We start from the raw sequence: 18,140 nt of genomic DNA, 5'->3' as shown, positions 1-18,140 counted from the left end.
CAAACATTTACAAGAAAAAAAAATACAAAATATTATAAAAAAATACTTTTTCTGTGAAAATAATATCGCTTTATTTGGGTACATACGGTTCAATTTCCTTCCATGTAGTTGCAACTCATCCGGTGTTCGCTAGAGAATTCGCTTCTTTTCGAATTAAAGGACCTCGCATTTTTGCGATAACTTTCGACCTTTGGTGCGGATCTTCTTCAGTGAATCAATTAAATTAAAGAATATAGTGAACCTTCAAACGATAAGGATTTTCTATTTATTTGCAAAAAGCTAGTTCGTTATTTCTTATGGCCTCTACACATTGGGAGCAATTTTCGTCAAAAATTACTTTTTTGAAGGATACTCCCTGCAGTGTTGTAAGTGGAAACGTCAAATTTCTGTCAAAAACGCAATTTTTTTGACGAAAATTGCTCTCAATGTGTAGAGGCCTTTAGTCATAAAATAGATATTCATGATACGAGATGAGATATGATAAATCAGCTGTATGGAAACAAAACGAAAATTTACACCGTTTGAAGGTCACTGTGTGCGAACTATGCCGACATTCCTCTATTTGAATTTCATTAGATGTATTGCTTCGTAACTCTATTTTGATTTCAAACCGAAAATAGTATTTATTTTGATAATTTTGAGGGAAACTCGAAAACGGTCATATCGAGAATCTCATCTACAATAAGACGATCTAGGCTTATTATTGGCTTTCTACTAACAACACATTCAAGCACTGGAATAGTCAAAATCATTAATAAATAAACCCTTTCATTAATGTTTTATCGTCTCAAACCTCTTAATGTGCTGTAAATTAGCTTAACTTTTATAATTTCAAATTACCAAACATTTTCTTTTTAGATCCGGAGATGAGCAGGTAAATTTCGACATTGAATTGTTAAAGACAATTTTTTTAGAAATTTATAAAATACGTTTTAAATGGAATTTTATCAATATAAAATGTGTTTTTGTATTTATTGAAATCTTAAACCATTCATTCCTGGTAATAAATCTTTTATATATTAAGTTACTTTCCAATATTAAACAATCTAAAAAGTATAATAAAACAGATTTTTTTGCAAAAAAAACCATATTCATATAGGATTTGCTAATAAAGAAATTATAACAACTTCGCATGTGGAGTATTTTAATATATCTTTTCCAATATTTTGCATATTTGAAATAAAAAGTATAATAAATTCATTGAATATCATAAATCATTCATTTTAAATGCATATTGAACTTAAAAACCTCTGACAATAATATCAGTCTACAAATGTTGGGAACAAGTAAAAGTTCACACGTTTTTCGCCTACAAAACAATTTCAGGTGCATTATCAAAGGTATCCAACCAAAGAAATGCTCATAGTCAGAGTATCAAACCATGCAGCAAAGTATACTTCAAATTAAATTTTCACTACATATTTTTCTCCCGTGAAATTGGGAAAGAAAGAGAAAGAAAAGTGAGGGATGAGATTTAGTGTGAAAATTGAGATTTTATCTTAAAATTGTGAACAGAGCAATTTAATGCATTAGCCATGAAAGTATGAGGGCGTTAGATGGCAGAGTTAGAGGATGTTGCTTATATGCAGTTTTTGATATTTTACGAGAAACAATGTGAAAATTTATTAGAACAATTCTCATGAGAATTGGGTTGCTCTCAAGTGATTTTCTTCATTAACCTTTTCGATGGTTATACGTCGAGGAATGTCTGTGCATATTTTTCCATCAAAATCTGAGCTGAGAAAGTTTCTTCTAAGAGGAGGGATGAGAATTGATTAAGACCTCGGCAATGTATCATAAAAAAAGACCTGACAATAATTTTTATATATAGACTCCACAAGTGCTTTTGTATTGTTGGAACACTTAAGAAATTATAAATAAGTACAGCACTGAGATTGCTCCAGTAAAATACTTACTTACAAGTCTCATATTTATTTCTCTCACCTCTTCCCATATCGCTGCGTCAAAGCAAAGTTTTGTCGTTTGATGATCATGAACAATGAACAATAAATGGCCTCACGTGGAGTGGATTACATAAAGATTGAGATCATTTACCAGTACTAGGGAGATATCAAAAGAAAAAAAAAGAATGAAGTAACAAGCATTTTATTGCAAAATTTAATCAATTTACCACCAACTCGGGCACAATTTCGCTTCCACCACGTGTTCCATGAACCCAGTTTACTTCAGCAACATTGAGTTTAAGACCAAGTTCACAGAAGCGGCATAGTTGATGATGGTGGGCAAAAAAAAGCATCAGTAGACTCACCTGTTCCAGCTCTACCAGTTTCTGCCAATAAAATTCCAAGACTCCGATTACGCTTCACTTGGCGCTCTCTCTATATAAAATATCTAGTGCGAAAGTAAAAGGAATTTCTATTTGCAACCTTTTATCATCCGATTATTATGCATTTCCCAGTAATTTGTCCACTTCGAGTCATCTCTTAATCTTAAATCACAGAGGAATAGTTGAACAAACTCAATTAGTAGTTTTCTCATAGGTAGTTTATACACAAGAACTAAGGCGGCTTCAGGTCAGGATAAATTTTAAACATCTTTGCAATTAAATTCCTCAAAGTAACAAGTAGAACGTTTCTCTGCCGAAATTAATTTTATAAAAAAATAGAAATTCCTTTTTACAAACTTAAGGGGTTACGTGGGTCTCTCAGACTAAATAAAATAGTATATTTTCTTTACATCTTTTTTTAACAAAATAAAAAATATGATGATTCGAGCTCTTAAGCATAAATATAAAAGTACAACATTTTAACAATATTTTCTGAAATTTTCATTTCAAAATTTTAAAAATTCAGTCGTTGAGACCTGATTTTTGGGGGCGGTTTTTTTTTTAAATACTTTTCGGTGGACAAGATTTCTCAGAGTATATTTATCTGAGTATTTTTATAATCATTATCATCATCTTCATCATTTTCAACCACTTATCCCTATTGAGGTCGCGGGCCCATGACATCAAAGCTAAGAGCCCACGCCTGTCGATCCTCTTCCACTTCAGGAAGATGTTCGCGGTTGATCGCAAGAAGCTCCCACAAAATATCCTAATTTGATTCAGCCACCTTGTCCTAAGTCTGCCACAAGGTCAAAACTTACAAGGTGTGTTCAAAAAATAAGGGAACTTTTCACATTTTTCGGGCTGCGAATATTCTTTTTTGATATGTTTGGTGAACATGTTCCCTTGCATGTTCTCAATATAATGTTGACAAGATCAATTCTCTTGCACTTTTAGTTAGTCTTTCATGAATTTAAATGTTAGAAACCCATAAAGTTGGAAATTATTTTTACTATACTTTTATTAATTCCGAATCTTACTGCATAACATGAGACTTAGTGAGTTCCATCTCCTTTTATTAATTTTTCACAGACTAAAAGCTATAAGTATGATTCAAAATTCAGAGATGAAACAGCCTCGTCATCCCTTAATGTTTGCACGTGGAATTTTAAGAACAAAGAAATTCTTATCGTTTTGTAGAAACTTTATTTAAGAGACTTAAATACCATAATTAGACAAAAAATGACTTATCGAGAGTACAATTTAAAAAAAAAGACAATTAAGCTACATTTCCACCAATCTTCTACTAAAATGTCTCTTGACTTAAGCCGTATGTCTGACAAGGATCATCTTATAACTGTTCTACTTTCTTAACAGATGAAATTTTTGCATAATTGTTTAATTTTTTATAAACTTGAAAAATTAAGCGGTCTTCAGACTAAAGGTTTAGCCCAGTTCCCGAAAGTCTCAATTTTCTAAGTGAGAAGCTATTTCAGTAATTTTTCAAAATATATTTAGCCAATTGGTAGGGGAAAGTGGAGCACCTTAGAATTGGGGCACTCTTTGTAATAGGACTTTTTTCTTCTATTTTAAAATAAAACTGAAGCTTTTCATACTGTAATCTAGTTCCACAAGCTAATTGTGAAATGGAAATATAAGATGATTAAATTCAGTGCTTTTTAAGAACAGGAAAAAAAGTTCAATTTCAAAACTGCACCTAATCACAGCTGCCCCATATTCCCCTATATAAGAGTACAAAACTAATGTGCTAGACTACATTCCTTTATAGACTACATTCCCATCAGCTTCTCACTAAGCTGTCAGTCGGCTTAAACCGTAAGTCTGTCTAGGGCATAAGGGTCTAAATTCAAAATAGACTTAGACCGAAGGTAATCAAAATCCAGAATGCCAAAATCCCGAAAGCCAAAATCCCGAACGAAAAAACCCGGTTGTTCAAAATCCTGAAAGGGATGGAATTATATGGAGTAAGGGGAAGTGGGGCACCTTTGAAAGTGGGGTACCTTTGAAATTTATATTTTTCTCCTATGTTTAAGTGGAACTGAGCCATGCCAAAATGTGAGCTTCTCAATATGATTGTGCAGCTAAATTATATAAAAATGCCTATTTCAAATGTGCCCCACTTTCAAAGGTGCCCCACTTCCCCATATGGAGGATAATGTGTAGAATAATTTCTCAAGACACAGAAAATTTCCCTTTGCCTTCAGCAAGCACGGGTGCAACCGTGGGAGTAGCTATGACACTTTTAAGAATCCGGTATTTTGTCTTTCGGGATTTTGGCCCTTTGGCCCATTCAGGATTTTGGTTTTGGGGATTTTGGCGTTCGGAATTTTGGCTTTCGAAATTTTGGCTATCGGGATTTTGACCTGGGCCCACTCAGATAAATCCTCGTGAATACTTAGTCTATAAAATCTGGTAATAAAGATTTATCTCACACTGTCGTATACCGAGGGCTTAGGTTCATAGGTAGGATCATAAGAATAGATTTGCATAAATTTCCTTTATTTAATTCTTTACTGCCAAATTTTATAAGATAAAATATTCTCGGGGATCAACCTGGATTATGCTCCCTAAGCCATAATTTTAATAAAATCCATGCTTATTAAAAATAACAGCAGTTAAACCATATGTATAAATCTCCAATCTTAAAACAGAATTACTCACAACAGACTGATAAGAACATTAGGTATTTTTACAAGTACTTGAAAGCAAAGAGAGATGGCAAAGCGTCCCAGCTTTGCGGAATGCTCGAACTCACGACATAGAGCTCACCGTGAATTAATTTTATGCATGATCTTTTGGTATTACTAATCTACTAGAGATCAAATTGATTCATAAATCACAAAAGCATTTGAAAATCAAAAAATCGGTACTTTACCGACCCATTAACGATGAAAATCGATACAGCCGGGTTCGAAATTTCAATGCGTCTCCAAAAAATCCAAATTTAAGCGAGGTTTAAAAATTAACATTCAAAAGTGGCTGAACTTTGACCTTCAATAATTCAAAATGGCGAATTTTCCGGTGATAGGTATGTTTTAGGCGAAATGTTCGCCAGGACTATCTATAAAACATATCCAAAAAACATTGAAAAAGCTTGGGTCAATTTTGAGAGAAATTGAAAAAACCTCATTTTTGACCTATTTTTGAGGGATAGGGAACGTACGAAAGGAGAGAGGGGAAAAGTAAAGAGGTTGGGTACGAGATAATGTCATTTTAGGAGGGGTCATCGAAGACCGGAAGTCGATATCTCTTACCGTTTAAGCTCCAGAACAGTGAGAAGTTAAGAAAAAAGTCGATTATATAACTGCTCTCTCTTTGAGTTCGTGCAGTAAAATTGTGATACTTATTGGTCTAGGTTGTGTTCTTAAACCTATTTTGATATATTTTTCCCATAACATTCAGTAAAGTTCCAAAACTTAGTGCAGACATTATCTTCCCCCAAAGACATTTGATACATGATGTGCCACTCAAAATCTTTCTGCGAATTCTCCCGCATGTGTCAACGTCAATTCTTATGTTCGCAAGATCATAATGGTCTTATCAATGGTGTGTGGTGCAAAGTGAAGGAGAGAATAAATGTGTGAGAAAGATTCAGCATGATTTAACAATCCAATTGTCCTAAAGCGAATTGAGATGGAAAAAGTGCTAGAGAGAATGTGAATCCAAATGATTTTTCTATGATGTGCTCTATATAGGAGGTTGCTTTTCAAAAGAGATTTTTCCAAGCGATATTGAGTGCTAGTGCATTTCACGAAGGGTGACCCACTTTGCCATAGCCTAGCTCTGTACACAGTGGATTTTGCATTATTTGCAGCTCAACAATTCCCGTGTAATTACAATCGCATGGAATAAACAGTTGTATCTCCTATTATTTTTTTCTTCTTCTTTCTTCTTCTCCCAACCTAATGATGGCTAAATGCAAGCCAAGCACCATCTCTCAAATATAAACTTTTCATGCACTTTGGCGTCTCTCTTTCACCTCGCGCGTCTCCTTTTGGCTGATTGAATGGTGAAATGAGCATATTTTTGCCAGGGATGTTTTATACCTATGTTGAGTTAAGTAGTAGCTATATGCACAAAAGCTCTCAACTTCCTTCTCTTTTTCACCAACTATTGAAAATGAACCACCTAGCATTGAGCTGATCGCGCTGATCGTTTTTACTCCATTCCATTCATAATAGTAAAATCAATCATACCTCTTCAATGAACTCTTTCTTGTGCCCATACAATCATTATGAAAAAAAAAGAAGGGTCACCTGTGGGGAAGGTATGTATGCCAAACGGATTGTTTTACTTGAGTAAATACCATAAATTTTTGTTGAAAATGACCTCTAGTAAAAATTAATGTCAATTGATGTTACTACAAAACTTATCACATATACTACATCTTTTCCCCAAATTTCTCATTTTCCCGTGATTTTGTGTGAATTTGGCTGTTCCGGTAATTAGGTGTGTTTAAATTTTTCCAGCTATGACTTCTATTACAGAAAAGAGACGACTAATATTTATTCCAACTATGTTTACCATTTCAGAGATCTCTCATCTCGTAGGCTCATCGTCGTGCAAAAAAATACACAAAAGAGCTATTTGATCCACTTCACCATCTTCACAGGCGAGCTATCTGTAATCATTTAATTTCAAATTCTTTTTATTTCTTTTCCAAAGACGTGCGTCTGATTTTTAATTACGATTACTCTAATTTCTTTGCAGGATGACTATCACTTACCGCTCACACGCATCTAATACTGTTTTACACTCCAAGAAGTCTGGAAACGGGATCTAATTTTAGAATTGACCCAAAAATTTCGGGAATTTATAATAAAACTGTGTGTTTAAATCGTCAAATGAAATCATAAATTTGCAAAGAGAATCACATAAATTCAGAAACTGTTATCGAAAATGAATTCTTTGCAAAGATAGCGCACCTAATATATGGTTGGTTTGCTTTTATTTGTTGGAATTCTATGAATAAAAACATAAATAATTATTGTATTCCATTACTTCAAATTAATTGCCAAATTTTGCTTGAACAATGTTTTCTAATAACTCAGTTATAACATTCAATGCTATAAAATCACAAACAAAACAGCATAGTTTAAAGACCTTAAGACTATTAAAGAGAGACAAAAAATATTTGGTCAATAAACATAAACCACTAAAATTATTAAAGTATTAAATTATATTTGGTTTGTAATAAAAATTAAGTAATATAAAAATTAAATTAAAATGTATAGAGAAAATAATAATACTCAATTTGCACTTGTTGCACTTGTTTTAAAATTTTCAATTGATAAATCGAAAATATGACAGGATGGTATAATAAAAAAAAACTTCAGATGCCAAGAAATACTTCACGCTCCTATACAAAGTAAATTTGGTTTTCTTTAATAAGAAAACTTAATATATAACTACCATAGATGCGTTTTATTTTGCACTCCGGAGGTGAGTTTGCATTCCTGCGTTTCGCAAGCTTTACTTTAATTCTAGGATTTAACGATGGTCCAGCGACCATAAGGGCACTTAGGGATGGTCTAAAGGTAAGTTCTGGAATTAAAGAAAAGATTACTAAAAGCAGGAGTGCAAGGAGTCACCCCCGGAGTGGAAATTTACCCGCATTTATGGTACTTAATATTATGTGCCATGAAAAAAAATAATTTAGTATGAGAATGTTTAAAAATATTGTATAAAATTGTCCTTACCCTTCCAATTTGTATTTGAATAATCATTCTCTCCATTCTATCTATAAATGAAGTAACTGCTTAACATGTAATCCATAACTCATCATTTTCTTCAGCTCCTTGAAAAAGAAATGAAAAATGAAAAAGAAACATTTTTTTTAAATTATTATAAGTAATAAAGTCTAAATTTAATATATTATCAATCTCTCCTCAAAATTTTATTTGTGCTTGATATTCTTCAAATTTTTTTTAAACTAGCTTTAAAAAGGTACATTAAGAAACTTGACAAATTAAATTTCAGCTGACCTATACCTGTTCGGATAATCTAAAAAAAAATAATGTGAAAAATTACAGAAGGAAAAACGAACAAGCGAGAAAACCAATTAGGGGAAACCGGGGTAGAATGAACCACCAAATGAAATTTTTCATTGCGTATGATTTGTACAAAAAATGTTTGTATGATGCTGATAAATATTTCAATGAATAGTAAGGGAAGTATAAATTTAGAATAAAGAGTCGTTTCCTCAATATTCCTTCAAAGGCAAACTATAAGATGTCACTATACGTGGCTAATTCTGCCCCGGTCTCTCCTATATTTCCAAGTTCTTGATTTAAATTTTTCCAAAATAAAACTTCATTTCAAAAATGAGTATGTTCAAACATATAATATTTGCATATTTGTCATGTTAAAATAGAATACTTTTCACATTTTTTTAAAATTTTAAAAACTATCGCTTCCAGTTTCATGTTTAACAACAAAGATATAAAAAGGGACAGATAATCCTAACCGGCTTATGTAGGTGAGATTCTTAACGTGAGCTAACTCGGGGTGCATGCAAATTCGATTTGGAGCTGAAGTTGGGAGACGCCATTCAGTTATCTTGAATCAAATTCGTGAAATTATACAAGTTTTGTATTTAAACCAAAATATCAAGGATTTGGATGAACTGACAGAAAAGTGTTATATGGGTAAAATGTAGACCAGAATGTTCTCTATAATTTTGCCGTAGAACTTGAACTCATCGATTACTCAGAAGCCAAGATAAGCGAGGTTTTTTGTTTCTTAACTCGTTTTTTCATCCAGAGTGTCCCAAGTAGTCATTTGTTGAACTTCAACTATATCAAAGAATTGTTGTATTCTGTGGGATTTTCCATTTAAACCCCTATTTTAAGTGTCTTGGTGGAGTAGAGGCAGTCAAATTGGCATCTGAGTGATTTCAAAGCGTTATTATTGGAAAAATCAATTTTTTCACACTTAAACGGCAAAATCGGAGTGATAGCGTAGTCTGAGTGGAAAATGATGTATGGACGAAATGTAGAGACAAATGTGCTCTACAATTGTGTCCAAGTAATCATCAAAATCGGTTCAGCGACAGTCGAGATAATTGAGGTTATGTGATATTGAAATTGGTTTTTCGACTGTGGCGCCCCTGGTGTTGGTCCCACGAAGTTCAAATATTCTAGAAAGTTGTAGCATTTGGTGAGATCTTTCGTTTAAGCCCTCATTCATCAAAATCGGTCACATAGAACCGGAGATATGATTTTTTGAATTTCGTGAACTTTGACCCCTCATATTTCCGGTTCTATTGAAACCACAGCGCGCATACGCACCATTTTGGAAACGTCCTAGACTGGACTACAACATACTAAAATTTCATTAACTTGCACAATGCCGTTTTTGAGAAAAGTGACTTTGAATTTCGATGAATTTTGACGCTATCACAGCGCCACCTATGGTGACTTTTTGAACTTCTATCTGAAAGTGCTCATCGAGACGAAACCAAAAAGGTAAAATTTAGGTCGCTATGTTAATTAGAACCGGAGATAGAGGCCGGTCAATGTTCAAATTTTGACCCCTTATAGCTCGGGTCAGGGGTTATGGATCGACTTAAGGTTTTTTTTGTTTGATAGGTATAATCAACGGCTACAACATACTAAATTTTCAGCCCGATGCACAATGGAATTTTTGAGTTATTTAACTTTTAAGATTTAAAAATTTTCTTTTTAATAATAGCGCCCCTAGCGGTGGTTTTATGAACTTGCGATGTTAGAAGGGGAAGTGGCATTTCACGAGAGCTTTCCAAAAAGCCCTCACTTTTTAAATTCTGACAATTAGAACCGGAGTAATGGTCATTTTAAGAAATTTTTTTTGGACCCTTATAGCTCGGGTCAGGGGGGTCGGGGGACCTTAAGTTTGGTATTGATGGAAAGCTCTAAGGCCCAGCTATAACATACTAAAATTTGAGTCCGCTGAATGCCATAGGGGTGGAGCTATTGAGAAAACAAAAAAAGGGGGGTCTTCAAAATGGCGGAAGGAGGGGTGGGGGGTGGGGGGTCAATGCACCAAGTTGCAATTTTCACCCGATATTTAACCTTTGCCGAAAACCACAAGTCGATATCTTTTTTAGTTTAGGAGCTATTAAGCTCCAAAGAGCGGCCGGACGGCCGGCCGGCCGGCCGGCCGGGAACGTAACTTAGCCCCCCATATATTCGTGATCAGGAAGTGGCGAAACACATTTTGGCCAAATTTGAGGTCGATCGGACGACATGAAATTTTGTTAGGATTATAGTAGGTGAGATTGTTAAGAATCTCACCTAATATTTCAGACAAATAAATTACCAAATATCAAACTCTAAAATGATTAGATATTAATTAATCATAGTTTTAAAATAATTTTAATTATTATATCCAATTTAAATAACTTATCAATAAAACTAAATTAATAAAGAAATATTGAATTTAATAGAATTTTTATTTTTGTAATACCGAATATATTTAAAATTAATAACATTTTTGATTAATATTTTTCAGTATTTTTCAACATATAAATAGCATAGAAGCTTAGCATATAAAAATGTACTGATTTTTGCCAGAATGCTAGGAACGCTAATAAGCTTCAAAGCGCGTGTACTGTTAATAAATAGAATAAATATGATACGAATGATAAGCATAATGAATAAGGAGAATCATATAAGGAGGTAGAGGCATAAAAGCGTCATTAATTTTTAAAGACGTGGAATTTAATAAATTTACTTAAACAAGAATAACTTTAAGAAATCTCTCTCTTATTACTAATAAAGAAAAAGAGATAAAAAAGAAAGTGATGAAAAATAAAGTTGAGAGAGTGATATTTTTTATTGCTCGAAATAAAAAGATAATCACATAATCAATAAATGTTATACAGTGCTGTCTCGCTATATGCACAATTTGGGTACTTTTTTTGACAGTTCTCTCTCTGAATATGCACAACTTTTTTTTGAAATTCCCAACGGTTTTTTTCTTTCTTTAAATAAATTATCATTTTTTTATTGTTCTAGAATTTTCCGTGTTATTTTAAATATAATATGAGACAGAAAAAAATAAAATTAAGAAAATTAAAAACAAGAAAAATTAGTTACCAAGAAAATAATTTTCTTTATTACTTTGTCAAAATGTAAACAAATTGATTTTGAATGCAACCGACACAAAAGCTGTGCATATAGAGAGTGTGCATATAGAGAGACAGCACTGTATTACATTCTCCGAACCTTACTTCAAGTGTGTAAGCAAAATATTGACTAAGGGTTTCGGGCTATTCTTTAGGGGAAACAACCTGGGGTGACATGATGACTTATTTTCGATACAATTGACTGTAAATTCTGAAATATTTAAACGATAGCTGTACTTCCTTTGACAAATATTAATTATCAACAGCCACATTCTTTTAGCCCATTCCTTACCATGATATTACACATCATACGCAAATTGAGTGATTTTAGATGATTTATTCCAGGGCAATTGATATTTGAATTTCTGTCGGGAATGGATTTTTAGTTACTTTAGTCTCTCAATAACTTGGAAAAAGTAGCCCGACAGAGATGGAAATACATTTTGTTGTTCTTTTCTCACTTCGCGTGAAGTCATGCAAGAATTTTGCACAAAATGGCGGACGGAAAATTCGACATCCCGTCGAATTTGTTAAAATTGGCCTCTTTCCTCTTTCCTGATTTGAATTCTGGTTCCCAATATGTTTTCTTGGATATTTACTCTATCTAAAGCAATAAAGTTTGTAATGAATTAATGTACAGAATTTAAATTCAGTGACTGTTAAGACGCGTGTTTGAGGGCGGCTTCCCGCGCCCCCATGATGGATAATTTTTTTTCTTTTCAAAAAATTCGTCTATTAATCTGTAGGAAACTAATGCCATAATGTGAACATTATATCTTAAGTATTTCTGGTACATTGACTGAATGGGTTAAGAATGTCACAATGAATGGGTCGACAATGCGCAAAAAGTTGATATTCACTTAATCTAACAGGTATAGATTTATCGATACTATCGATAGTGTTGAAAAGTTATCATTCCACCCCTGAAGCTCTCCCCATTCTTCTTGGTCTGCTAAAGTTACGTTTTTGTATAATTTTGAACGCTTTCTACCAAGTTCAGAATTATTCTTTTCTGGATACTTCATGACAAAGACATCTAACATTCTAAAAATTCTATAAAAATATGAAGAGATCGAAATCCGAGTGTGTGCGAATCCTGAAAGCCTTCCCCTATATCCGAGGTAATTTTATTATATTAATAAGTGTTAAAAATTCAAAATATTTCATAAATATTATTCTAAGCGATTTATCTAAATGTATGTAGGGTTAAAATTAGTTATAAACCTACAGACATAGGAAGTAATATCAATTACGAAAGAATAAACCTAAATGATCTGTACAAGTGTTTTGAAATAAATTGCTTTTGTATATACCTTAACGGAATGTTCCAACTATAGTTATAAGGGTTCCGGCATTACCTATGGCATTCATTGTCGCAATTTTTGTCACAAAATGATTTCAAAAAGTCACAAAATTGTAATGGACTATCAAAACACATCAAATATTCTAAATTTTCTGTTTTCTCAAAATTATTTTGTGAGAAAAATTGAAGATTTCTGCGCAGAGGCCTTAAGTATGAACAGACCTTAAGTAATGAAGCAATCCTAAACAGGACTGTGTGTGCTCACTTGGTTGTTAGCTTTCTTAAAATGGAGAACTTTCGTAAAGTCTGAAAAACATTACCACTTTTTGTACGAAACAAACTCTAAGGGCAATCTATTAGTCTATTCTAATAAGGTCTGTCAATCTAGGTCTATATAAATTATTGGTCTGTCAATTCTGTGCTCTATTAAATTAAGTGCAGTAAAGGTAGTTTCAACTCTAAAGCCTTTAACATTAAAAAAAAAACTTCCGTTGGTATAGAAGAAGTACGGACAAGGAACACTTGCACTGATAAAGCCAAAGCTATCAGTGCTCTACTCACAAATTAAGGGATTATCATCAACTACATTTTTATAGACGATTGATTAGAAACTTTTAAGAATATTCAATCTTAGAACAAATTTAATCTAGGCTGAACATGTTGTACACATTAACCATGAAAACTACTTTTTGATAGATTATAAGATATCTTAATAACTATACAATTATTCACTTTGCAATTTGTATGACTGTCAAGTCAAATCTAATAATTTTATTGCATTTTGTAGTATTTAATTACCTATATGATGAATGATAGCAATAAAAATTATTACATCTTCTTTCACTTTCTTCTAAATTCACTTGCGGAAATTAAAATTACAGCATATGTAGCATATTAATCTTACATTGCCCATGTTTTTAAATTAAAAGTCCAAGCTTGAAAAATATTGCAGTAGCAGAATTGTCAATTCTAATAAACTTTAAGAGTATAAGGAACTACATTCTATATTTCTCTGAGTACAAAACTATGTTCTATTTGAAATCTGCTGGATCATGACGTCTTGAAATGATTAATTATCACCTAGAGTACCTTTACCATATCACTTGATAGGATGAGAACAATTTCTCATCGATAGATTGGTAGATAGAGAAAGCTCTTTTAGTAGGAGGAGGTATCTATACAAGGGCTTGCCCTAACTGGTATTAGTTCAAGCCGTGTAATGTCACAACTTAGGCAATTAAAGCACCATCTTCTAAGACAGCTTACGCACTTGAGCAAGAGGGCACTACATGAAAAAAAATTGATGTACTGTGGGGCCATCAAGTACCCCAGGTGAGATGGATGAAGAAGGAAGTGCCTCTGCTCTTCTATGAGAAATGTGTATAGAGGTCAACAATTTCCAACAATTTATATATCAACAATAGAGTCAGAATGATCATAGGAGTTGAAGAGAAAGGTCATTGTAGTGAAAAGCGGGACATTTGTTCTTGTGATTTTCTTTCTTGCAATTGTCTGACACATTCAGCATGCAAGAATAATGATGAAGATGCACCTTAGGAAGAGATGAAATTGGCCAATGTCTCTCGATGAGGTATAGGCATTTCATGCTAAATAACTTACTATGTGAGGTATGACCATTTGTGCCGTGAAGATTGGAGAATTTACTGGTATTGAAGGATACAACCCAAGAAGCATTTTTTACTACAGAATTCTTTGAGTACGATTAATTAAAGTAATTCAAAGTCTCGTCCAAATATGATTTTTCACAATATCAAATTGAACAAATTTTTTTAATAAAGATAAGTGTAATCTATCCTAATTCAATACAGTACCATAAATTTTCAAATCACAGTGTAACTCCGTATTCGTTAGGAGTACTAAAAACTTTTTCTTAAGAATATTGTGTTATATAGAAAAAACTATAGAATCTCGTATTCTTAAAACCTATTTGTTTCACTATTTTTTTGACAATACAAGTATAAGCCTCAAGTTCTCATAATTATTCTTCAAAAAGTCAATTATAAGATCATTAAAAGTTTCAGTTCTATAAGAAGGGCACTTTTCTTTTTGTATTACTCTTATAACTATATTAACAAAGGGGTAAGTAAACTTCCACAAACACGTTTTAAATACAACATTTCTCGTCTTTCAATATTCTAACAACTTTTGAAATTTGGGTTCTATGAAGCACTTGTAAAACTAATTTTGCTTCTTGGGTAGAAAGAGGAATTTCTCTGATGTTCAGGCAGTGAAATTTTAAGGTTTTTTGAGTTATCAACAAATGAAAAACAAGTGGCTCATCTTGAGTGAAGTCCATAAGGAGTTCCCCATTGAAATGGTGACTTAGTCTATTTTGATGCTCCCCCCACGATCATGTCTTGCAATTGCGCGGGCAAATGTATTAGATGCGATCCTCTGACTCTCTTCCACCAATTGTCTTCAGTGGCAAAACGACAACACAACCACGAAGCAAATAGAAGAATGTCTCAATGGTAGAACAACAGCAGCAATTGAGGTACTTCGCCTGTGTTAAGTGCAATTGATGATCTTCTCCCTCCTCCTAAGCACATATTGTACCCATAGAGCGACAATGTACTCGCCACTGAAGTCATCATGAGGCAAGAGTGTCCCCCTGTTGTATGAAATCGAAATCCCAATGTCTTCCCCCTATTTCGGTGGGGATCAACTAAGGTGATGCGCGAAAGACCTCCACGGGCACCTTTTTTCACCATCGTTCCCGTTGATTATTTCAACGCCTCTATATAAGTATGCGATACCATATCATTCAGCATCAGTGATTCTCAGGCTCTTGTTCAGTGGAGTGCTTCGTATCCAACAAAATTGCACAACATTTGAGCTGCGCCGGTGGTGGATTAGGCACTGTGTTATTTTTTTTTTGTTTTTGTTGTTATTCTTGTACTTGAAGAAAAGCACAAGAGAAATATTTTCTTTTTTCTGCACTTCCCCTTTTGTGGTGTACACACGATTCATATTTTTTTATCGCGAGTGTAGTTCTTTTTTCCATTATAAAAACACACAGCCACCAATTAATTTTCCTCAGTGCATCGAGCGTCACTGAATGGGTTTGAGCAGAAGTCAGGAAGAAGACACTTGAGTTAGTTACATTAAAAGTGCAAAGGGACAGAGGCCACCAAGATAACACAAAAAAAAATCTGGAATAATGATGCGAATTGTTTGTGGCGTTCTCCTAATTGCCGTGACTGTGGTGGCAGATCAGGAATTCATGAGTCCGGGTGTTCGTGCTGCCCTACGTGTTTACGATGAGTGTCAACGTGCTGAGGGTGGGTTCAGTGTGTGCCTTAAGAAGAAGGCCATCACGTTCATTGATCGTGTGACCAAAGTGGATGCCATAAATATCGGTGAGGGTGTTAGAGTAGTCCGCAGTGCCGACAGTCCCATTGTGGACGTACCCAAGTCCATTGGTGAGGACCTAGACAAGAACTTACCACGAAATGCTGAGGCCAGAGATGAGACACTATCCACAATGCTGGCGGATCGTGTGGCGCGCTTCCTCAGTAGCAGAACAGTCATGGTCAGCCTACCCAAAGTTTCTCCTGATGAACTTGGACGGTCCGTTGAAGAAGGTAAAGTACCCTTGGAAAAATTCATCTCTGTTCCGTCTCCTTCAATGGTTCCTGTAAATCCTTTGCAGGACGCGGTAAAATGAAGAAGATGATGAGCATGATGATGATGGGCTTCGCTATGAAGATGGCAGCAATGATCCCTGTAGCGATAGCTGGTTTGTACTTGCTCGCGGGCAAAGCCCTGATAATCTCCAAGATCGCTCTCCTCTTGGCGGGAATTATTGCGCTCAAGAAGCTGCTGTCACAAAAACAGGGCGGCGGAGGTGGTGGAGGATGGTCAAGCGGTGGTGGATCTGGTGGATGGTCATCAGGTGGAGGTGGTGGACACGGTGGTGGATGGGACAGACGATCCCTCGAAGCCCAGGATATCGCGTACAGAGGATATGTTACACAGTAGATAAGAATCTCCTCTTCTTCTCACCCCATCCCACTAATCCCTAATTTCCAATCTTGGGAAAGTCATATTGGTTTTCCATCTTTCCAACACCTCCAACTGTAATACCTTTCTTTCCAAACTACTCAAATCTATAACGTTATTTATTTGTTTACAAATTCTTCTAACATGTTCATTCCTTCAGCCAAGCATTCCTCAAACCACCCACAGACTCAGAGGTATTTACACAGAAGAAAATTATTAGAAATCACAATCAATAAGACAATTATCTTCCTCTCTTTTACCACAAAAAGCTGCAGGTGAAAAGATAATTGGCCAAAAGTGAATTGAGAGATAAATTGTACAATTAGTAATGAGAAATTTCACACACTACAAATGTAATGTTAATTTTATCATGAACTTGTTAAAACAATTTAATTTATAAATGATGGAAAAAAAATCCAATCGTATAATTTGTTGATGCCAAATCATTATTAGAGCAGACAAAATTTAGTGTGACTTTTATTAAATAAAAGTTCTCTCTTTCCTCTTCAATTTAGAATGAAAAATGAAAAAGACAAGAATGAAGAAAACGGCACAAGTGCCTAGTTCTGCTACAAATGTATCTTTTTACTATTTATTTATTGTTGTTATTGTATTTATATTTATTTAATTCAATTTTTGTTACTCTATTTAATTACCTCTAAATTTAATTAACTGTAAGGTAAAACAAACTATATAAAACTACCTTTTCTATCATCAATAACTTTATCATCTTTTACCAAATCTGTAATCTATACTTTATGTATTAATCTTGTCTTAAGATAAACCTCCTGAAACTCTAGACTGTCGAAGTAAATCAATAATAAAGAATTAATGCTGGACAGAAAACAAATTGAATTGTGGCAAATTGATTATCTAGCCTACATCGTATGGATCTATATTAAATAGTGCTTGGAAGGCAGATAAAATCGTAGATATTGTGTCAATTAAACAAATTGCACGGTGAGCTCGTTAAAATTAAATGTTTTGTACCCATGTCTTCTATTGTATTTTGCAACCTGAACTCAATCGCACGAATGCTGTGGGAAAGACGAAGGTAAAGAACAAGGCAAAAATGATGGCAAATTTGCTATGAGAAACCATTGATATGGAAGGAAACCGTGCAAGACCTAAACTATATTCAAATCCAATTGTAAACACGAAAAAAATCATCCTACACTTCAAATAGGAAATTGCGATTTCCATCAGAATGGTTCTGCAGCATGAAATTATATAGCGAATGGTGCGTTGCTCATATCTTCAGCAGGTATACGTAATATCATAAATTGATTCTGAGCGCAAAAGCGAAGAGTTTTGCACCTCACAGCATTTTATCAAGCTGTTTATCATAAATTTCCCTTGCACTTAATTGTTTTCAGTCACCGTATTAGTATCTCAGTTCC

The 18,140-nt window shown here is 34.0% G+C and overlaps 1 protein-coding gene across 1 annotated transcript; it reads left to right on the top strand.

Moving 5' to 3' along the window:
• The first annotated feature begins 15,399 nt into the window (after positions 1-15,399).
• LOC129798992 (uncharacterized) lies at positions 15,400-17,590 on the top strand. Its single transcript, XM_055842555.1, has 2 exons — positions 15,400-16,322; positions 16,391-17,590. Exons 1-2 carry the CDS (start codon positions 15,899-15,901, stop codon positions 16,717-16,719), a joined length of 753 nt encoding a protein of 250 aa, XP_055698530.1. The 5' UTR covers positions 15,400-15,898; the 3' UTR covers positions 16,720-17,590.
• Positions 17,591-18,140: the final 550 nt, after the last annotated feature.

This window comes from Phlebotomus papatasi, chromosome 1 (assembly GCF_024763615.1).
Source record: "Phlebotomus papatasi isolate M1 chromosome 1, Ppap_2.1, whole genome shotgun sequence".
Taxonomy (NCBI): domain Eukaryota; kingdom Metazoa; phylum Arthropoda; class Insecta; order Diptera; family Psychodidae; genus Phlebotomus; species Phlebotomus papatasi.
Note: the sequence above shows the minus strand (reverse complement) of the source record. Positions and strands in the feature narration are given on the sequence as shown.